This window comes from Epinephelus lanceolatus, chromosome 14, assembly GCF_041903045.1.
Source record: "Epinephelus lanceolatus isolate andai-2023 chromosome 14, ASM4190304v1, whole genome shotgun sequence".
Taxonomy (NCBI): domain Eukaryota; kingdom Metazoa; phylum Chordata; class Actinopteri; order Perciformes; family Serranidae; genus Epinephelus; species Epinephelus lanceolatus.
Genome location: NC_135747.1, coordinates 24,803,638 through 24,826,977, shown reverse-complemented (window position 1 = coordinate 24,826,977; position 23,340 = coordinate 24,803,638). Strand labels below are relative to the sequence as shown.

The 23,340-nt window shown below is 42.4% G+C and overlaps 1 protein-coding gene across 4 annotated transcripts in view; it reads left to right on the top strand.

Annotated features, from left to right (window-relative positions):
- Nucleotides 1-23,340, top strand: part of LOC117251151 (FERM, ARHGEF and pleckstrin domain-containing protein 1) — an 86,964-nt gene that overhangs the window by 52,002 nt on the left and 11,622 nt on the right. For all 4 annotated transcript variants that reach the window (XM_033617157.2, XM_033617158.2, XM_078174517.1 and 1 more), the window contains exons 7-18: nucleotides 1,512-1,626; nucleotides 4,931-5,078; nucleotides 5,232-5,327; nucleotides 5,413-5,576; nucleotides 5,708-5,776; nucleotides 5,865-5,958; nucleotides 8,383-8,596; nucleotides 17,147-17,334; nucleotides 18,401-18,490; nucleotides 21,130-21,263; nucleotides 22,256-22,337; nucleotides 22,421-22,658. In XM_033617157.2, the coding sequence (XP_033473048.1) occupies nucleotides 1,512-1,626; nucleotides 4,931-5,078; nucleotides 5,232-5,327; nucleotides 5,413-5,576; nucleotides 5,708-5,776; nucleotides 5,865-5,958; nucleotides 8,383-8,596; nucleotides 17,147-17,334; nucleotides 18,401-18,490; nucleotides 21,130-21,263; nucleotides 22,256-22,337; nucleotides 22,421-22,658 (1,632 nt within the window). The remainder of the gene's footprint in view (nucleotides 1-1,511; nucleotides 1,627-4,930; nucleotides 5,079-5,231; nucleotides 5,328-5,412; nucleotides 5,577-5,707; nucleotides 5,777-5,864; nucleotides 5,959-8,382; nucleotides 8,597-17,146; nucleotides 17,335-18,400; nucleotides 18,491-21,129; nucleotides 21,264-22,255; nucleotides 22,338-22,420; nucleotides 22,659-23,340) is intronic.

The following is a 23,340-nucleotide window of genomic DNA, read 5'->3' as shown; positions in this document are numbered from 1 at the left end:
AGTTAAACCTTGGTTCAGTATGTACAGTAGACATACAAAATAGTATCATGAGTATTACACATGGAAATAGCTTTTGGAGAAGTAGAGTTCAGAGACTTGGAGAATTGGTGCCAAGGACAATTTAAAAGGATAGTTCGGATCTTTAGAAGTAGGGTTGTATGAGGTACTCATCCATAGTGTAGGATCCTGGCTTATCGTCACTCACGTCAGTGTATATCATACAGTAGATGGTGGTTCGGCATGCCCCCTGTTTGGAGAAGCAAGCAGAAGTACTGACATGGAAGCTAAGCAATGTGCTGCTACAGAACATATTTTAGCCACCTAAATGGATACAGATTTATTGATACATAATACTTGACAAGGTTTAAATACTGATTTTCCTCAGTATCAATACTATCTATGCTACTTACTAGCTCCCCATTGCTCGGCGTCCTCTTGCTCACTCATAGTGCGTCTCCTCGTCATTCATCTCATTTGCTCCAGTTGCATACAGCGACAAATTTTATGCCCTTAGTGTCAGTTTGTCCTTGTGGTATGGAAAATGGTATTGAATATCGATATCTTTTTTACGGTATCGTATCAAAGTTAGAAGTTCTCATATCATGACAACACAACCGCAGACAGCCTGTTCTGTCGAGGAACTGAAGCCGTTATGTTGCTCTTAGAGATGATGCACCGATCCAGCCTTTTCAGTTTCGATACCAATCCCGATGCTGTGGCTTTGAGTATCAGCCCATACCCGATACCGATCTGATACCATGGTTGACCTAAAAAGCTATATACCTTTACATGTAGAACAGAAAAGAATAGAGGCATCAGGCATTGATGACTACACAGTTGTTTCTTGAAATACCTCCACACGGCAGATTCTCTCCTTTGCTCCATGACGTATGACGTAGCTGTAGTCGCAATAGATTTAAAGGGAAAGGATCGCCTCAGGTATAGGTTGCATTTTCTGATACCCAATCCATCTATTTTGATGATATCGGGGCCGATATTCGATCCAGATATCGGATCAGTGCACCCCTAGTTGCACTCTTCAAAGCCAGACTCCATTGAGAATAACAGTAATTTAGCATCGTTGAACGCAGGAGCTGTTGGTCTACCACTATCTTGATCAGTTTCTTAGTTTGTGTTATTGTGTGACTTTGGTGTTTTAAAGGGATAGTTTGGATTCACCAAAGTCACATGATAAACAAGTTAAGGAATCGAAGCAGTGGTAGACCAGCAGTTCCTGTATACAGCAAGCTTAAATTACTCTTTTTCTTAATGGAGTTTTGTGGCTTTGACAAGAGCATAGATGGAGAACTGAAGCCGTTAATGGCATACCCGTCGTATTTTGGAGGGAAAAGGGTATATGTAATACACTGACTGATAATAACCTCATACAACCCCACTTCAAAAGATCTGAATTATCCCTTGAAGCTATTCTGGAGGCTTACTAAGATGTTTTTATTTTGTCACCTTTCTTCATTCATGAACTTTTTCCCTTCTTATTCCTAACTTTTCAGCTGAGATTGGGGACTTTGAGGAGAGCCAGTGCCGGTCACATCTCCTCAACAACAACTACATCCCAGATCAGATGCCCCTGATTGACAAAATCATGGAGTTTCACTCAAAAAATAGGTGAGTTTATGGAACTGGAGTATTATGTGGTGAGCACACGTTTTAAAATACGGCATTTCATTGATCCAAGTCATAGTTTCTTTTTACTGCGTTCAGAAGGTCACTGAGCAACATTTACTCCCTTCACCCATGAACAGGATCAGTTGTTTCAGAGCTTGTGCGTGTCCTGCAGGCAGGTTTTATTATACAGGTGACACATTCAGGAAATCATTGAATGAATGGGTTCTTTCTCAGGAGTGCTCTGTGCAGGTTTTTATGATACACCAACTTAGCAAAGCCAGTCATTGTAAGCTGAGCCTCTGGCCAGAGCTGGATACTTTTTCTCCACTTCTCTATCAACAAAAGGCTGCAGTGCTCCCGAAAAAGGACTGAAATCTTCCTCCAACTCACCAAATGACTCATACAGCAGTTGTGAGCTGGGTTAGTAGGTTAAAAACACAGATTTTGAGTCTAATCTCAGATGTCTAATGCAGGAGTTTGTGTGAGGTGAAGTGAGGAATCAGCCTTGGTGTGCTGCTGTGAGTATATTACTGGAAACATTCCAGATCTCCTCCTGCCATTCTCCCTCAAAATGTTCTTATCAGCGCACATATTTGAATCAGAGCTTTGCCAAGCCTTGTCTCACCTCCATGGACACACAGTGGGCGTCCGCAACATGACAGAATCTCCATTAGATTTGACTGCTAAGGCTAAGGCTTTTTTTAGTTGATAACTGTAACTGCGGCTCTTTTGGCTGGGTGCCGTGCCAAGTTAAATCTCTTATTAGGCACCACACACAGGAAACAGGAAGGCTTATCCACTGATAAGAATTAGGAAAGTTAGTTACTGTTTGCAGCCCCTCCCCCTGCCTCCCACCACTGCTCCGAAAAACTCTGATAAACATTAGAAACCTGGATCTACTCAGACTTGGTCTTTTCACCTCAATTAGTGAGACACACAGAGCGACGATAAGCCAGGATTTAATTTATTTGTTTAAAAAATGTGGTGAAAGGATAATGAATGCCACAGTTTGCACTTTAAGTCAAAGTGTTAAAACCTGGAAGTAAGATTAGTCTTTTTCATTTTGCTGTGTCTTAATTCACCCTCCCTACTTTAGTCTCCTTTTTTAAAACACACTTTTGTGCAACACCAGTATATAGATTTAAGGATAAAGTCACTGTTATTCTGTATATTTTTCTTAATGTCAACATATCTACAGAGAACACCAAAACTGATAATGAGCCAGTTTATCACTCAATACTTCCTCACTTCCCTGCTCTTTCTGTGGCTCTCAGCCCCAGAAGTCCAATTATTCTAAATCTTTCAAAACACATCAAAAATATATAGTTTCTTTTCTTTTTTTTTTAAAGGCTTAGTGATGTCCTAAAAGATCCGGGCACTGTGGTTTATAGTGATTGTGACAGACACATAATTAAAGTGTATTTGTTGAGGACTATTTTTAGCTATGGATTAATACACAGTTGGTGCCCAGTGGAGTATTTACAGCAGCAAGACAATGTATAAAGGATTAACGCAAATAAACTACAGTGTCCACATTCATTGACATGATGAAATATGTCACCCAGTGCAGCAATTAGTAGTTCTTGGACAACAATGACGATGTACAACACAGATGGATACGTTCTATCAGGCCGTAGCCACACAAACAACTTATGTTAGTTGCATGAATTCTTTGTTTGTTTTGGGTACACACAAGAATCAAGATAATTCTGGGCCAAGTTCCCCTCTTCCGACGATCGTCAGGAAAGCCCTGATTTTTTTTATGGTTTTAAAGATCATCTTGCCAGATTTTCCTGTGGTTTAAGGTATGCTCAGAGTGTTTTTTTTAGGGATGCACGATATTGGATTATTTGCTAATATCTGATATGCCGATTTGTAACAACTCATTTTAGCAATAACTGATACCGATATCGATATATCCACTTCTCCCTATCTAATTTTAGTGATCATGAAGTCTCTTATGTTGTGGAATTAATACCATATTATGCATGCATACTTAACATGATGGCCCATCAGCTGGTGGAGACATGAGATTCAATATATGTGATGTTCATTCACCGTGCAAAACAAGGAAAATCATGTTGACTGGTTCTGATAGTTCATTTTAAAACCAAGATGCAGATGATGTGCTGATATTATTCTGCATCCCTGGTGTTTTTCTTACATCCCCCAATCTGCTAGGAAGTCCATTCTGGTCACCAATATTCAGCATTTTCAATATTAACAGTCCGATATTCTGTTGTCAGTGGTCCCTCATTCAATATTGGGGTTCAACCCAGAATTTACTCACCTCCAGCTTGCGATGTAACATGTAGCGTCGATGTTCATGCCATCTCCATGACTTTATCCATATTTATTTCCTGTTTACTTTGTGAATTTTATGTAAAAAGGCCCGTTACCCACCAGTCTCTCACATTTTTATTTGTTAAGATATGAAAAATCTCCTAGTCTTGCCCAGTCTGTAGTTGACAGTAAGCGAAATATAGAATATCGCCAGCCTTATTCTCTAAAAGAATAAGACAAAGACATCCCAAGGATGACCGCTGGAGATGGTTGTTTAAATGATCGTGTTTCAACTGATATAAAATAAGAACCATAATTACCAGAACATTTATGCTTTTCGCAACCGAAAGCTAAGGCTTCTGTCTTCCACGTCATCAAGTCCTTACATGTCATTACATTACCTTGCATGTGGTGCAAACATGGTGACAATGTGCAGTGGTGCTGGTATTTCCTCATAATGGCTGCAGGAGATCATTACTTTCAGTAGCTAGAGTATTCATTCTTGTTGAAGCAGAAAGGTCCTCGGTGTCATCATGTTGCACACTTGTGATGATGTCATTATGCTACCTTACGTGTGGTGCAAAAACGTGGTGACGCCAAAGGAATAGGATGAATCTTCAAAACGCCGTTGCACTCGGTTTATAAAAATGAGCATATCTGAAAAACTTAAAACGTACATAATTCAAATAACTTACAGTGTGTTTAGGAAATATTTTGTTCATGTTTCTACATTTAAAAATCTTTTGGATCAATTTTTGTGTGTTTATTTTATAAAATTTGATGAAAAAGCATGTCTAAGTTTTGTATTTTTTTCTGTCAATCCTGTTATCAATTATCATGGTTTATTGACTTAAATTCCCTTTAAACTGAGGTTGTACAGATTTTAGAAACATGAAGTATTTGAAGATGCTCCAAAAAATGACATCACAATAAGCAAAAATACCAATGTAGCCACAGGCATATGATTTCTGTTGCAGAGTTCAAAGGGTTAACGTGTTACTGTTGTGTTTTGTGTTACTAGAGGTCAAACACCAGCAGAATCAGACTATCACTTACTTGAAGTGGCACGCAGGTTGGAGATGTATGGGATTCGCCTCCACCCTGCCAAGGATCGTGAGGGCACGAGGCTAAGCCTGGCTGTGGCTCACACCGGTGTCCTGGTCTTTCAGGTCAGCCGCACAAGTTTGTAGATTAACATGTGGTGGTGTGATGTAATTAGTCGTCTGCATGATGTGATTATGAAAACAGTAGATCTTTTGGTGGTAAAAATGTTGTATGTTTTTTAAAGCATGAAGTAAAACGGTTGTTTTTCATCCCTGCAGGGACACACAAAGATTAACGCCTTCAACTGGTCTAAAGTGCGTAAACTGAGCTTCAAGAGGAAACGTTTCCTCATCAAGCTGAGGCCAGATCTAAATGTAAGTCACATCCCTGAATCTCACTGTGTAAAATACAAAATCAATCAGCTTTCGGCTATGTAAGCTGTGTTTTTATGTCCCCCAGAGTTCATATCAGGACACTCTGGAGTTTCTGATGGGCAGCAGGGACTGCTGTAAAATATTCTGGAAGATCTGTGTGGAATACCACGCCTTCTTCCGCCTCTTTGAGGAACCTAAGCCCAAGCCTAAGCCGGTGCTTTTCACACGAGGCTCCTCCTTTAGGTTCAGGTGAGTTGCATCATAAAGCTCTTTGTCTCTCAGGACTGCAGTCACACAGCAGCATCTCACCATCACTTAATAGTCTACAACGGCTCTCCCAGAATAGCTCATTATCATCTCTCCTGTACTTGTCTCTGCAGCGGGCGCACACAGAAGCAGGTGATTGATTATGTGAAGGAGTCTGAGTTTAAAAAGATCCCGTTTGAAAGGTAAAGGCTGCAGACATTTTTGACACATTAGGTCTAGGCGACGGTGCTCAGAGTGTATAACACTGACCTTCAACATCCTGTCTGCCAGGAAACACAGTCGAGTCCAACACAACAGTCGGGTCCAACACAATATCCGCCTGTCGCCATTGCCTTCTCCAAGCCGCCATGAAGTGCCAACAGAAGTGAGTGTCACAGTTTTTCAGTGCATTGACAATAGAAAGTTATCTGCATGTCACCTGATGAATCTTATTATGATTATTACATATTCCATTTACACAAAGAAAGCCTCATTGGTACCCTGTCTTGTTGTCTTACAGTTACTTTGCATAGAAAGTTGTTGTTTTTTTAAATATCTCTCAGTATATTACACTCAGTACATCCCCAGGCATTTTTATAGTCACATCCTGAACATAACATTTTGTCACTTCCTTTATTCATTTTTTGGCTTCAAACTGGGGTTCAGTGTCTTGTCCAACATAACGCTGGAGCACGACCAACTTCAACATATAAACTGCAAGGGCCAGGAATTAAACCACCACCCTTTCACTTCCTGAGCCACAGCCGCCCTGTTTTACATTTTGCCTTTAAGGTTTCAATTTTTTCCTTAAACAAGGTATTTTTATTGGCAATTCAATAGAGTTAATAAACAAACACAGAACCAGAAAGGACAAAAAGAACACCGCACCCACCCGTCGACACAAGAACAAACAGAGAAAGCCAGACCAGTCAAAGAAAATCCAATACAGAAGAAGAAAAAAGATGAAAAATGACAACAAATTAATCAACTTGTGCGACACAAGTTGGGGAGTATAGCATGTTTCATTACAATTTTGCAGCCTCTGGATTTGCCACAAAACTTAAAAATGGTTGCCAGGTGGCAAAGAAGCGAGCAATTGATTCTTTGAAAAAAACAATGGGTTTTCTCAAATTGTAAATGATACATAACATCCTTGATCCAGTGTCCATATGTTGGAGGTGAGTACTGTAGTGGTTAGAAGTGAGCAAAAAGAGATAATGTCAGCTTGGGCTCTACTAAAGTTAACATCTAGAGGAGTTAGGCCTCCTCCAAATATTGCTGTGGACATAGATGGGGCAACCAGCTGTCCAACCATTGCTGAAAAAGTTTTGAATATTAAATTCAAGTAATTAAATTGTCGTGGACATGACCAGAACATAGAATGTAGAATGCCCGGAGACCGTTTACACCTTTCGCATGTAGGATCAATATCACTGCTAATCTTAGCCAATGGAGTCGGTGTACAGTGTGAAACTGAACGATATAAATTTAAAACAGAGGAAAGTAACCAAACTAGGGGACACTCAGAATCAAAATAAAGTTTATTATCAAGTAAGTTTTCACTTGAAAGGAACTTGCCCCAGTGTTTAGTGCATATAATAAACATATTAAGAGGAAATAGAATAAATGGAAAAATACTGCAACAGTCAATAACGTAAATACAGAACAGAAAAATTACAATAAAGTTAAAAAAAAATCAAAAATACTGTGGCATAACAAATATGTACAATTTACTGGTTTCAGAAGTGACTGAGATGGAAAAAAATGTTTATTGAGAAACGGTCTAATGCAGATTCAGACTTTGTGGCCCTTAGAGTCTAAAGCTGGCACTCCAGGACGGTGCCTGAGCCTGCATAGGCAGACAAATGGGTGTTAAACCACCTGTTACAACCCTTTTCAGGTTGTCTGGTCTTATACCTCTGGTCGTCACACAGGTTTAGTTTTACATATGTACCTCACCAGTGAGTCTTCTTCTTCTTCTGCTTCTTCCCCGTCTTTTGCTGGACTGTTGCTACATGTATTGGCACACTGCCACTACTAAATGTCGATCAGTAAAACTGACAGCAGGAATGTGTGTTCTGCCACCCCCTTGTACATATGCTTGTACATGTGGATCGTCTGTGCAAGCTAGTAGAGCTAATCACTCGGCCCTCCAGGTGGTCACAAACTCAGTACAAGATTAGTATTAATAATCAAATTAAACATAGTCATTAAAGCTGGGCGAGGTAGGCAGAAATCTGGAAAGGGCAAAAAAATGGCAGAATTTGAAAATACACCCTCCTCCTGCATCTCTCACCTCTCTGCCCTGCTCTCTCTATCTGTTTATCAGACCACAGATAAGACAAGAATTTGCTAGCTAGCGACCCCACAGTCTCCCTCCCTGTAGCTGTGGGCTGCCTCCCCAGGGGGAGAGCGGGCAGAGGATTGGGAGATGGACTTGAAGGCGGCTGCTGTTGTGGCTCAAATTTGGCCAGTGCAAACCCCTCAGCACTGGGTGTCACAGTGGGCTGGCGGCCAGCAGCAGCAACAGGTCTAACCTGTGTAATGGCAGCAAAAGAAAGTTTGATGATGTCAAGCCCTGTCTCTGAAATGACCTGTTATTGGCCAAAGTCTTCCATCACAATCTAACCTTTTTAAAGCCTGAAAACAGAGTCAAGAGGAGGTGCAGAGGTTTAGTTTACTCTCAGTCCATGCTCACAGGTTATTATAGGGTTTCTGATCAGTGATGCCAAAATAAAACTGCCTACACCAGCTTTAATAAAATGGACTCTTGAAATGTTTTAATTCCCCTTCCCTCTCTCTCTGTCAGATTGGTGCTGCAGGGGACAGAGTAGACTCTCCTTCTAGGCGTCATTGGAAGGAGTCGGTGTTGGTGAGTGCAGAAGACCCTTCGGCCTCGAGGACAACGAGGGCGAGCCCATCTCACCAGAGAAACGGCCATGAGGAGAGAACAGAGTCTGTGTCCAGGACTGAGGAGAGAAGAGGCTCAACACGACAGACCCACCCAGAACATCTGAGTACAGGTCCAGCATCTCGGGCTGCTAAAGGCAGCAGCTCTTCCATGCCCTTCGTTGACTGCAGTGATGTAGATAGTGAATATAACCAGGCTATAACGCTGAATCACACTTACAGGGAGCAGCCCATGTTCCGCCGTGGGTCTGGCTCTGGGAGCGTTAACGGGGCTTCGCAGGCCCAGCAGGAGCACTTTCTTGGTAGGATGCGGCATAGGGAATCCCCGTGTTCTTCCAGGCAGTTGTTCAACATGAGCCGTGAGTTAGACGAGCCTCCAAAGCAGTCATACCAAACGGTTGACCAGAGTCCTATCCATAGCATGGTGGATCTCAGTGCCCATAATAGAGAGAGGCATAGCAGCAGCCCTCTCACAGCCCCACATATGGGTTCAAGGAGTGGCATCACCACTCCTGCCATGGACAATCATCAATCAAGCTCCCTCAGTTACGCTGAGCAGAACGGCTATAGCTCTGCTCCCCCTAGCTACGAGGAGGGCAGATACTCTCCCGTCCCGAGCCGCTCTCCTCGTTTACAAAAGCTCCACAAAGTGCGTCACCACTCTGAGACAGACCCAAACCAGGGAGCGTCCTCCCCGGGGCGTGAATCACGTCCTGTCCTGTCTCGGGCTGAACGTATGGCGGCTCTTGAACGTCGCATGGTGGCCAATGGCCTCTCCGTAGCGGGCAGGCCCAGGTCCAGTCCGGGGCTGAAGCGCTTAGGGCAGGGTGGTGTCACGCACGTGGGGCCAGTTCACATGAATGACTGCTCCACCACCAGTGGGTCAGAGTCCAGTGAGTCTGAGGTGGAGACTAACAGGGGCAACTGCAGCAGCCCCCTGACAGTTGGTAATCCAGTTGAGGCTAACCCCTCTTCCCCTCTACCCAGAAACAAGTTTTCCTTTGGCAGCCTCCAGCTGGATGAGGAGGCAGATGAGGACGGATGCCATGCCTTCAGTGATGAGGATGGCGGACAGATTTTCAGCTGTTAGTGCACAGAGAGCTTCAAATCGGCTCCGCGGGAAAGTTTAAAGGGTTTAGATTGGGTCCAGATGGTATTAGAAAAGCTGGGTTCAGTGGGTGACAGCTTATTTCTGTCAGAGGACGGCTCGAATCTCCACGCTGCATGTTCACAGTAGTCTCCTTAAGCACAGCGGTACCTACTAGAAGCACTTTTTGAGCCCACATCAGTCTCTTTCATCAGGAGACACTTCTCTTTGCGAGATTTCACGAAGGAAAAAGTCTATTCAGGGTTTTCCTGTTTGTTGCACGGAGAAAGGTTTATCAGTTGGCCTCCCAGTTCTTTGATTGTTTCACACATTCCTGCAGAAATACACAAGTGCCATGTTAGGATTTAACACTGAGAAGCTACCCATTATTAAAAACTGCAGCAACTACAGGGAAGTTTCACACTTGAGAAGGATCAAATGAGAATTTTTTTGTTACACTTGCACTTTTCTCACATTCTTTGCATTTGTGGAACGTTAGAACAAAGTCAGTGAGTCACTCAGCTTCTCTGTCTCAGATGCCTTATGACTTCCCGTAGGGAAATACTCATGGTTCATAATTGTTCACAGACATTTCTGTTTTCCATTACATTAATCAGATGGTAAAATGTTGTACAGTTTTCTGCATCACACACTTTTTACTCATAATACGTCTATTGTGGAGTCATGAAAGACCTGTGGATGTATAATTGTGGCAGTAATTGTTGACTTTATAGGCATTTATTGGGAATAATCCTGCTGTCTTGCTTGATTTATTGATACTCTTGATGCTGCATCTGGCTTGTGATTGTTGTGAGAGTACTAAGCATCTGCCTGAAGTGTCTGAAAACTAATTAATATGCTGCAAATACCAATTTAAACACCTGATTGGTATTCAATATCGTTTTATGTTTACAGCACCTTCTGCTCTTTATTAGCTTGAAATAGAAACCTGTTTTTTTCTGGCATGTTCTCATCCCAGGTTGTCAAATACCCACAGTATCTCATGCCTTCAGCATGTGACGTGGTGTGAGGATGCCCTTTGGCATCTTTGAGACGCACCCGTAACGTCTGTATGTGACGCACAGCTGTCTCCTGGGGGAAAGTCATTGTGTATGTGGTTTGAGTTGTCAGACAATCGTGGTTAGGTTTAGGCAACAAAACCACTTGGCTTTTGGGTTATAATAAGTACATAACATGATGTAAAGGTGTTACATTACGTACTCATTTTAACCCAAAACATGATGAGTGATGGCAGTGCATGACGGCCGGATGTAAGTTCACTCAGGAACACTTAAGTCAAAGAAAACTTAATTTCCATTTGCAGTATTATATTTGCCGGTATGGATCTGTTATTTGGTCTCTGCCTTTCCAAAGCCTCTTCCATGCGCCTACGTGGAAAGCCCAAGGTGGAGAGAGCACACCTCTCTGCCTTTCACGAGCCTGCGTGGAAAGCCTAATGCCTGATTTATGGTCCTGCATTAAATCAACGACGTCGCTATGTCGTAGGGTATGTGGCTACGCAGAAGGCTCGCCGTAGCCCCCGGCATAGCATGACGTGTACCTCCCCAAAAATGTAACTACACGTCGAGGCGACGCAGGCCCAGCGCAGACCGAGAGGGCTGTGATTGGTTTGCTTGGTAGCAATGCATTTCCGGTTCCGTATTTCCAGATTGCGCCATCCCCGCCATCTTTAAACATCTTCTGTTGCGATGTAGATGTTGCAGTATTAATGCCCATTTATGCTCAACGTTCAATACGGATACGGACGGAGCCGTCTGTCCATGCTCCACGTTCATTTCTCTGTGACCGGAAAAGCCGGAAGCTAAACAAAGAATCAACTAGAGACGACGATAACCATTCAGGAAAGAAACGCAGCCTCCTACTGCTCTGGCGGTGAATTGCACTGCGACGAAATGGAGTGACGGAGAAGTTCGAAGGGTTCATGATGGCGTCACGGCAACGACGTAGGTACATCGTAGGTATGCCGCAGGACCATAAATCAGGCTTAAGGCAGAGAGAGGACACCTGTCTGCCCTTCCACGTACAAACGAGGAAATCCTGAGGCAGAGAGAGCAAACCTCCCTGCCCTTCCATGTGCCTACATGGAAAGCCTAAGGCAGGGAGAGCAGCGGCACGAGAGCATGACCTGTCTGAACTAATGCTTCGCTCAATTAATGTAATGATACATTAAAGCAGCATTGCTTTTTTAGCTCAAATACCACTGACTTTTGGTTTTACCTGAGACACTAACAGCAGTGTCCTTGGTGAAAGTCCGTGTTTCTGCAACCCATCCACCTCCCCTTCCACCCGCCCTACACAGACGTTCTTGCTCTGTATACCACATAACTTGATATGATGTGATTTACACTGGAGACAACTGAAAGCCGGGTGCGTCTTATGAAGGCACCAAAGGGTGCCTTTGGCATCAGTAACACATTCCAAGGTGCGTGACACAAGTTGATATTTGTCAACCTGGGATTAAGAAAAGGTTGTTAAATTCACAGTGGTTGTAGGAATCGTCAAGAAACACAACAACAGGAGTAAATATAAGCTCAGAGTGCTTTTGTGATTGTTGTCTAATAGCATTAGAAAGCGCAGCAGTGGCAGGTCTCACTGAGATGAAGGTAAATGTTTGTTTCAGTGGTAGTTTAGCCACTCCACAAGAGTTTATGGCTCTCATGCTCACTATTGACACCCCCCTCTGCACTTGACTCATGCTCGAGTATCTCTGGCAGTAGTTTGATATCAAGCTGAGTCCTCCAGCAGCTATGGTGTCAACAAAATCAACACTAGTTTCCAAAGATTGCAAAGTTCTCAATCTCCCTTTAAAAATGGCACTGCATTTTTCTTTTTTGGTCACTTTTTCAGATTTCTTTTGCACGTCTGCCCACGTTTATGTGTGTTGTTTGAGAAACTGATGATTTTTATTCTGTTCTGTCTTTTATTTCTTTGTCCAGTGTAAGCACTTGTCTGTCTGTCAGCATGAAACTGTCACATCTTTTCTGTGTTTATTTTTTTCCAGCTGTGACTGCATGTAAACCTGTTTTGTCGCTCACTACAGTCAGTGTGAGATGACCAGTATCTGGGTTGCCTTCTCTGCATTGATCCAGCTAACGGTTAATTATTCCAGGGCAGTACGTCACGTAGAGGCTGACAGGAGTTTGGGATTATGCAGGAAAATAGAAGCACGTTTTTGTAACAGTGTGTGTACTGTACGAGTGAAAGACAGTTTAAGGGCAACACCTCAAAGCAGCGACTCTCTTGGCTCATCCATCACTGTCAGCTGCTACTGAGGTGTGCTCCAAGACGTTTTTAGTATTGACGTCAAACAGCATAGTGAGATTTTGTGGTTTTATTTGTGTGTGTGTGTGTGTGTGTGTGTGTGTCTGGATCGATATCTAATCTTTATTCACCATTTATATTTCAGATGGGATCAGATTTCTAAATTATTTGATATCACTGTTATCAGTGGCTCATTCCCAATTTTTCTTTTATTCAACGTGGACATGACAGTATTACAAATACAAAGGGCAAATAAGTACCTTGCAACAACGTTCCTGGTTCAGCCTGTGTTGCATGTTGTACCACCCTCTTTTCTTCCTTTATTTAGTGTCTGCCTCTCCACCAACAGCTATCCAATAAAGGCAATAATAATAATGATAATGATAACAATAAACGGACCCTTGTACCTTCAAGCATGTTGGGGGGGGACTGGCGGGATGCTGGTAAACACGGCTGTGTATTTCAGTGAAAGTCAGACACTGCGTTCAAGAGTTAGACAGTATTTCTTGCTCGAATAAAGAGGCTCCGGAAGTTACTTATAGATTTCTTTTAAATGCGTCAAATTTGCATTCAAAGTTTAAAAGTAATTAGGGGAGCGCTGTAGAGCCAACATGCCATGCTCAAGCCCAACTGCACTGGCGAATTGAAATAGACATGGGTGCAAAGTTTTGTGAGTTTTGGCAAGATGGCTGACTTCTAGACGGGCAAGATTTGTTTACGCTCTTAAATATGAGAGCAATGATCCACTAAAATTTTGTGAATATTTAAGGAACTTTATCCCGATCCTGGCGTGCGTCAAGTGGGCAAACTGACCAAGCCCAATTGCACCAGCAAATTTTTGCCAGTTTTGATGCTCGAGCAGATTTTGCTACGCTACAACAACTCGGCAGTGTATTTCAGTGAAAGTCAGACTCTGTGTGCAGGAGTTAGACAGTATTTCTTGCTTCAAAAACATCGCTCTGGAAATGACTTATAACAGATTTTGTCAAACTCATGAAAATTGCATTGAAAGGCTAAAAGTAATTAGGGGGCGCTGTAGAGCTGATGTGTCATGCTCAAACCCAATTGCACCAGCAAATCAAACTAAATGTGGGTGCAATGTTTCTTGACTTTTTGTGCATCCTAAAGTCTTTAAACGTGCTTGTAAAATGAAAATTCACACAGGGAATCCAAGATGGCTGACTTCCAGTTGGGAAAAAAAATCCCCCAAATTTTGTATAAACTCTTAAAAATAAGAGCAATGATCCACCGAAATTTTGTAAACTTCAAAGAAACTTTATCCCAACTCTGGCGTGAATCAAGGGGGCAAATTAGCTCGCTGACCATGCCCGAGCCCAGTTACACCGGCAAAATTGAAATAAACATGGATGCAAAGTTTTTTGGGTTTTTGTGCATCTTAAAATCTTTAAACGTGTTTGTAATATAAAAATTCATACATGAAATCCAAGATGGCTGACTTCTAGTCTGGCAAGGCAAAAAGAATGCCCCAAGATTTGTATATGCTCTTAAATATGGGAGCAATCCACTAAAATTTTGTAAACATCAAAGGAACTTTATCACCACCCTGACGTGCGTCAAGGAGGCAAATTAGCTCGCAGACTATGCCCGAGCTTGATTGCACTGGCAAATCGAAATAAACATGGATGCAAAGTTTTGTGAGTTTTTGTGCATCCTAAAGTCTTTAAAGGTGTGTAAAATGAAAATACACACTGAAAATCCAAGATAGCTGACTTCCAGTTGGGAAAAAAATCCCCCAAATTTTGTATATGCTCATGAATATGAGAGCAATGATCCACTCAAATTTTGTGAGCATCAAAGGAACTTTATCCCAACTCTGACATGCGTCAAGGGGGCAGAGGAGCTCACTGGCCGTTCCCAAGCCCAGTCACTGCAGAACTTTGCCATTTTCTGTTTTCAGTTTTGATGTGCGAGCAGATTTTCGTGACTTTACAAGCATCCTAAGGCCCTAAAAATGTGACTGAGCAGCAGGAAAGAATTATTCTCTCCAGAAACAATAGGTTCCTCCCCTTTTCTGTGCCAGGGACTGCACTAGTGTGCTCAGGCGCTAATAAACAAAAATGTTTCAAAACGCTGTCATGTCCATGTAGAATACATGCAGATTATCACTACCCAGCACCTGCAGACATTCTTGGCTGAGCATGTGTTTCCTTATTATAAACATTATCAGTGGCAAAACTTTCTGCATGACATAATCAGCACAGCACTATAAAATGTTAGATTAGACATGTTATATGAGTTACTGGATCCCTGCAGTGTGAGGAAACCCTTTCTGGTGCACAAAGCTCCCCCAAAGACCTGGAATGACTCTGTCGCACTAAAAGAAGTAATTTGAAGCAGACAGAAAAAAAAAACCACTGTGCAAATTTGGTCATTTAACTCCAAGCCATCAAACATATGTTGGGTTGGCTCAGAGTCGCTCCCAGGTCTGCAGGAAAGGCTTGTGTGTTTTTCAACCACTGGTGTCCTTCAGGGTGTTTTTTCAGTGCATGCTTTGCTAAACCAGGACTGAGGCGTGGTGCACATCATGCTGTTCTGCCCTGTCTGCTGTCTGCATGTATGTACTGTATGTTCTGTAATATACATGTAGTCCTCTGGGTAACTTCACTGTCATTTCCTAATTTAGTATAACAGACTGAATGTGATGTTAGATAAGATTGTAAGACGAGGGAATCATGCAGTATGATTAGGGACTGAATTTTTAACACAGCTTATTCGTATACAGTATTTCGACAGCTCACTGTCTCACTGTTACAAGTAAATTGATGTAAAAACTTGTATTCATCCACTGAATAATGCATGTTTTTCCTCATCACCTACTGACATTTTTCAGTAATAACAAAGTCACAAAAATGTCACAAGGTTGTTTATTTTTACATAATAATAATAATAAAGATCAGTTATATTTAATGTTAGGTAAGGTTAGAAGGCTGCATGATTTCACTTTTTCAGCACTTTCCGTTCAGTCTCTCACTCAGTCACTGTTTCCCTGTACACGCTCACCTGGCTTTCACCTTTTTATGCTGCTTTTCTCAAGATTTCTATTCGTTTAACAATGTATGTATGTTCTTTTAGAGTCAATAAAGAAGACCTTTATGAAGTGAGGTTTTTCCGAATCTTCATTTTGAGACCCCAGAAGTTTTCTGGTGTGTGTTTAGTGCTCACTGTAGACTTTCCCTCTTTGCTCTCCCTTCAGCTCCCTGTAGTGTTGGTTGGTGGATGTGTGTGTTCATATTGTAGCTTCTTTCCGCTCTCCTGTGTAGCAACCTTGTAGAGAAACTCTGGTTTCCACTCCTTTCCTTTGTAGAGTTTCATAGTAAATCCTTCCCAAAGTTGTGCTGGTGCTGGTTTGAGTGTGTGTTTGTGTCGACAAACCAGGGGACAGCAGAGAGAGGTGGGCAAGTTGCAGCTAAAACATAGTAAGTAAGCCCAGTGGACATTGTCAGTATAGATGACAGTAAGTAAGCTATTTCTCTTGATCATACTGCGGTATGTGTCTCAGCTCGCGTATTGATTGATGCTGGAGGAAGACTGCCAGAGCTGTCTGGACTGTAGAGTGAGTCATGGCTGATATTTTACACTTAATGCAGGCTGAGTTTTCTTGTGCTGCAGAGGAAGACTCTGATCCCGGGTCAGATAGTTTGCTTTAGTCTGCGTAGTTTCCCAATGGGTGATGTTTGCCATGTTGGATTATGAATTAAATGCGTGGAAGTTTAATTCATATCAAAATGTCACCAGCGTGTCTGTGGAATTTGACTTTTGTGTAGCGCTGCAGCTAACCATTATCTTTATCAATTAATCTGCTACTTATTTTCTCAGTTGATTTGTTAAATGTTTAGTTCACAAAGTGTCAGAAAATAACGAGAAATGTCCAAGGTGACATCTTCAAATATCTTGTTTTGTTTGACCAGCAGCCCAAAAACCAAAGATATCCATCTACAATTATGCAAAAGAGCTGCAAACCCTCACATTTGAGAAGCTGGCTGAGAAGGTTTGGGGGCTTTTGGTTAAAAAATGATCCAAAGGATTATTTGATTTTCAAAATAGCCGCTGATTAATTCTCTGTTGATCAATTAATTGATAATATAATTAAATAATCTACTTTTCTAAGCTTGTGTGACTTCATATGAATTCTCACAATGTGCCAAACTCCACCCATCTAAAGCTAGAAGTAGGTGAATGCTAAGAGTATAAGTGGTTTCCTGTGTTCTCACGTCTATATGAATTACTTATCTTTTCATTTTCTCCCCTCGCTTCGATTATCGACCCCGTGCAGGAGTGGTGTCCAACAGTCCTCACCTGTCTGCGTCCTCTGGTCACTCCCATGGCATGGTCAATGGTCAGAAGTCACTGGAGCTGTGCAGCCACAGTCCTGATGGCCGACAGCCTTCCCCGCTCACCAGCCCGCTGCTCAACGACGCAGGCAGCATTCGCACTGATGATGAAGACGAGGTTCGGAGGAAGGTTTGTGGTTTAATCAGTGGTGGAATGTAACTAAGTGCATTTACTTAAGTACTTTATTATGATATTGAGCTAAATGTACTTGAGTATTTCCAGTTTATGCTGCTCTATACTTCTACTCCACTATTATTCTGCATATTATACTTTTGGTACTTGAAGTATTTACTTAAGTAGGAATTTTAATGCAGGATTGTTACTTGTAACTGAGTATTTCTACACTGTGGTATTGCTACTTTTACTTAAAGGGACAGTTCATCTTAAAATCAACACATATTGTTCCTCTTACCTGTAGTGCTATTTATCAGAAGAAAGAGTGTAGCTACTCACAGATGAGAGGCTTGTGCTCATGACAGTGCGAGGTGTAAACATTAATGGCATCCTCTTTGGCTGGGCTGTGACATAAGCTAGCTCAGTGGTGCTAGATGAGCTAACAGTAGAAGCACACTTCCTTCCGCGGAGTGATATGGTTAGCGGGTGTAGTTTGGTAGAAATAAAATAGTTCCTACAAGAAACTGCTCACAACAAGGTCTGTGGATTATCTTGAGTAACTGGGTCATGATTTCTGCAAAGAGACATTGCTGTTGAGTTTTTCAAATGTATTTTTTTGCGCTTGGAGCACCACAAGATGAGTGCCATCTAGTTCCATTATATGTGAAAGAAGGCAGACATCTCTACGACTGATATCTCCAACACTCTGCAACACGCACCAAAACTATCCAGACTGATAAATAGCACTACAGGTAAGAGGAACAATATGTATTTTTGATTTAGGCGCGAACTGCCACTGGATTTAATGTCTTACTACATTAACTTACTGTGTTGTATCAGTTTTGTTGTTGTTGTTTTTTAACTTAACTTGTGCTTCAAAGCCGCCACCACATACTCAGAATAGCACTGGACCTAGATTACCTGTCCTAAATAATGCTCCACAGGGACCGAAGTATTTTCTTGTAAGTCTACTCAGAGAAATAGGTTAGACAGGCGATATGCTGGCTGGACTCATGCTTCATAGCTGTACAGTTAATTTCTCCTTGCTCACAGTCTCCTCTCTGTTGTGATGTCTTTGCAGAGGTTCCCAACAGATCGGGCCTACTTCATCTCCAAGGAGCTGCTGACTACAGAAAGGACGTATGTGAAGGACCTGGAGGTGGTGACTGTGGTAAGAACAAAAAAAAAAAAAAATTTGCCAGCTTGCCAACATGCTGCTCCACTGTTTGTTTTCTCTTGCACTGTCCTCTGGGGAGAAAACATTGATTATTCCGGTTAGCTGCTCCATTGCAGAGTGCCCGCCAAAACACAGAGTCAGGCAGTGACACAGGGATATTTTGGCAGATGCGATTTCATTTTTTATTCATTCCCCACACCCGCGCTCTGAAATGCATTTATCTGTCTCACTCAAGGCTGTGAATACTAAACTGTGTTTGTGTTTAAAGAGATAGATGGATTTAGCCGCATGTTCCCTCTGCATGAGGCTCCCCAATCCACTGTGTTCCTTTAGTTTGCACTGGCTGGGTACAAGCATATGGACACCATTTCATTTGATAGTATCTCAAAGGAAATGCAGCAGAAAACAGGATATTAAATGTGCGGTACAGCTCCTTCAGCAACGAACGAGGAGGATGTTCTCACGAGGCCGAAGTGAAGCGCTGCCGTTGTCTGATTCGGCACACGCACGTGGAGAAAATGCATCACTCCTTTTTTTTCCTCCGGCTTCTTTCAAAGACTGCAGCTTTTCCCGTCTTGTAATTTTCAGAGAAGCCTTTCACACATCTCATAAATATTTGGGTTGGCTCGTGTCCTCGTTCTTTTTTACAGCTGTGTGTGTGTGTGTGCTGTTTCTCTACCCGTACACTGGTTTTGTGCCGCTGTTTGGGGTGAAGTCATCCGAACAACAGCTGGCGCTTCTTGTCAAGCCCTTCTAGCTTTTCCTAAAACCCACTTCCCTTTCCCATCACGTCAGCCGAATGAAGCTATTTTCATGCCCGCTGAGGTCAAACGCACAACATGCGTTTGACTTCAATGTGACTTAATGGAACAATAGTGTTAAGAGTGATTGGCTATTGATTCTTCTATTCATTCTCAGGCAATTACAGGATTTAAGGGACGTCACGCCACTGAAGCACAACAGCAGAAACACAGATAAAGGTCTTTTTTTAGCACCCTGGGAAAATCTATATTGACACATGATCTTGAAGAGTCTTTGCTCGTGAAAACTTTTCACTGAACGAGCTCTTTACAAGCTCGAGACCAGAAAATCTGGACTTGAGTTACCTGATGTCATGGAGAGATAACCATTGCCGTGCAATCGAATATCTGATTAGTCCACTGTTACAGTTTGTACATGGTTGCTTTATCTACCATGAAGCAGAAAATAGTTTCCCTTCACGCAATTTTTTTTTCTTATTGTTACTTAACACGAATGTTGGCCTCACTGTGCTCACCTTAAAGGGATAGTTCAGATTTGAAGTGGGGTTGTATGAGGCACTTGTCCATAGTGTATTACATACAGTAGCTGTTGGTAAGCACGCCTCCAGTTTGGAGAAGCAGGCTGGAGTACCAACGTAGAAGCTAAACAATGCACTGTTGTAGATGGGGGCTGCAGCAAAGCCTATTTTAGCCACCTAAAAAAATCCCACTTAAAAAATCATAGTAGTGGGGCGTCGGTAGTGTAGTGGATAGTGCCGGCGCCCCATGTACAGAGGCGATGCCTCACTGCAGCAGTTGCAGGTTCGACTCTGGCTTGCAACCCTTTGCTGCATGTCAACTCTCAACCCATTTCAATCTGTCCTGTCTATTAAAGGCCAAAAAAACCCTAAAAATAATCTTTAAAAAGTAGTTTAAGTGTCCACTATATTTTGCTGTCAGCGATTTCCAATGGAGAACCTGTTAACGGCTTCAGTTCCCCATCTATGTTCTCGTCAAAGCCACCAGACTCCACTGACAAAACAGTAGTTTTACCTTGCAGAACACAGGAGCTGCTGGTCTATCACTGCCTCAGTCAGTCAGTTTGTTTGCTTTATTCTGTGAGTTTTAAAGGGTTAATTTTGTTTCACCAAAGTCACACGATAACACAAACAAACTGCCAATAGAGGCAGCACTAGACCAGCAGCTCCCATCTTCAGCTGGCTAAAATAGCTGTTTCTGTCAATGGAGTCTGGCTTTGAAGACAGCATAGAAAACTGCATGAGTTCCCCATCAGAGGGGGCTGCCTGACAGCAAGGTAAAGCAGTGAAAATATTCTAAATATTGCATACACTCTTGTTCCTCTGCCTCTTCATATTGCTTCCAGTGGCATTTGCTAGAATCCCCCAGGGCTCGGCAAAAACAACCAATCAGAGCTGAGGCGTCTCTAACGCAGCTGCCAGTCATGTCAGTCACGGCTCGTGAATTGCAGTCATCCTATCTTACTAGGCAGTGCTGATCAAATATGACTCAAAATTATGTCACTGCATTGTCTATTTCTCACTTCAGATGTTTTCAGAAAGATACTTTAGTGTACTGCTTAGCTGTAAAATGAGAAAGTTCCTGACCCGGACGCCATGCTGAATACAGTTGAGTGAAAACCAAGCACCATCCACTGGCCAAAGCAAACTGTTAGAGCCATTAGAAGTGCTACAAGGCAACAGAGTAGGCAGAGGAATACGATTTTTTCATACACTATCTGTATCTGTATCTCTGTCTGGATAGAGTGACAGTTTCTGTAAATACAACAAGTTATTTTTCATAAAAGTCACCAACTACAGCTTTAATATAAACAGTTTCTTGTCTTGTTTTGATGCTTGCTATTTGTGACCTCAGTCTTTCCAGAGCGCTGTGGGACAAGACGAGGCGACTCCAGACTCTCTGAAGAACACCGTCCTCTCCACTTTCGAGCCTCTGCACAAGTTCCACACAGGTTTTCTCAGGGAGGTGGAGCAGCGGCTGGCTCTGTGGTGAGACTCATTTCACTTCAAAATACATCCCTGCAGGGTTCACAACACGCGTGGCGATGTGTTGGTTTGGGTTTAGCCCAATTTATCACAATTTCTGCCCCCTATTTTTAATGAGATTTATTGGCATTTAGTCTGAGAGGGCGACCCAGTCCCTCCAGATGACCCGAGGAGCTATCGTCTCCATGGCAACAATCGAGCTGCACCAGGGCCGGCCTTTTCTTGCCTGTGGGTTTCTGCTGTCTGATCTTCTTAATGATGTGGTGCTTTATCTAACACACACTGAATGATACACACACACACGCGCGCGCGCGCACACACACACATACAGACATGCAGGCAGTGATGCTTAAAGCCTGTTAGAGTGTCAGAATTTACGGCCATTAACTGCAGACTTAAAGTATTTTTATTTCAAAGCCTGTTTTGGCTAGTCATCGTTAGAACTCTGAATTAAAGCTGGAAGTGATATTACAGTCAACGCTGCTGATAAGAACAACATTCAAATGTGTATGTAAATTATCTGCTGCTGCTGCATGTGTCTCTTTTTTAGCTTTGCATACTCAAATATTATAGTAGAGATGTACCTTTGTTGTTGTGACTATGATTAGAAAGCTGTTTGTCATAGATTAGAAGGGAAGTGTTGCACACATTGTGCCCCATGTGTACAGACTGGATATATTTCTCCAAAGCCCCTGATAAAATGCTGAAGCAAAATATTAAATATTCTGAATGAATCCAATAATGGTAGCTCATTACTCTTGCGCCCTCTGTGGGGAAAATCACACTCAAGGGAGACACCTGCTGGTGGATCTTGCTCTCAAAGTTTAAAGAGCCCTTTCCAACTTCATTGCGATTTTACTTGCATGAACTGAAGCTCGTCTGAATAATCAATGAGCTTTAAGTGCATTTGCGTAGCTCAGTTAATTAATTCACTGTTTACAAATGGCTCCATAATGCTTAGCGATAACAAACTTGCTGATGTTTATCTGTTTTAGGGAAGGACGCTCCAATGCTCACATAAAAGGAGACTACCAGCGCATTGGAGATGTCATGCTGAAGAACCTCCAAGGGTTGAAGGTGAGGCAACACTCTCACTCTCACGTATCTGTAATTACAGTAATAATTTAATACTCATTTATGTGTTCCAACTTCGTCCGCAGCCCCTGACAACAAACCTGCATAAACAGTCTGAACTTCTGGTGGAGCTGGAGAAGGCGTGCAGGGCGTCCCGCAAGTTGGAGAGTCTCTGCAGAGACTTTGAGCTGCAGAAGGTCTGCTACGTCCCCCTCAACGTCTTCATCCTGCGGCCGCTGCACCGCCTCAATCACTACAAGCAGATCCTGGAGCGCCTGTGCAAACACTACCCAGCTACTCATGTGGATTTCAGGGACTGCAGAGGTACTGCGCTCAGGCTGAACAGGAACAAAATACCCAAACAGATAAAGGAATACTTTGCCATTTTCAACCAGCTCTGTATCATAACAGTTTGGGTAGTATGTGTAAATGAACTATGGTAAACCTCCCTCCAACTTACCAGCGCCCAGATCTCCCTGCTTATCGTTTAGCTCAAATTTTTGCTAGCTCTAGGGCTGTTGCTTGAGCTACAGATTGTACCTCCACTATTGAATGAAGGCTGGGACACACTCTCTGATCCTATGGGAGCTATGGTGTAATAATATAATAATAAACTTTATTTATATAGCACCTTTCATACAAGAAATGCAGCACAAAGTCCTTTTACAACAAGGGCAATATAAGTGCTTCACATGGAAATAGACAGAATGAACATAAAACAGAACTGATTCATAAATCATAGAGTTGTAAAACTGTAAATCATAAAATCAAGTTAGATTTTAAAAGAGTTGCAGCAGCGTGAAGTGTAAAAAGAAAGAGTTTCAGACCTGTATCAGGAAGTCAGAGCTAGTTAAAGGCTAAAGTGAACAGATACGTTTGTAGATTTCTTTTAAAAAATATTCAGCGAGCTAGCTTCCCTGATATCTATAGGTAGTGTGTTCTTTAGCTTTGGGGCGTCATTGACAAAGGCTGCATTCCACATCTACTTCCGGCTGTTGCTGTCAAC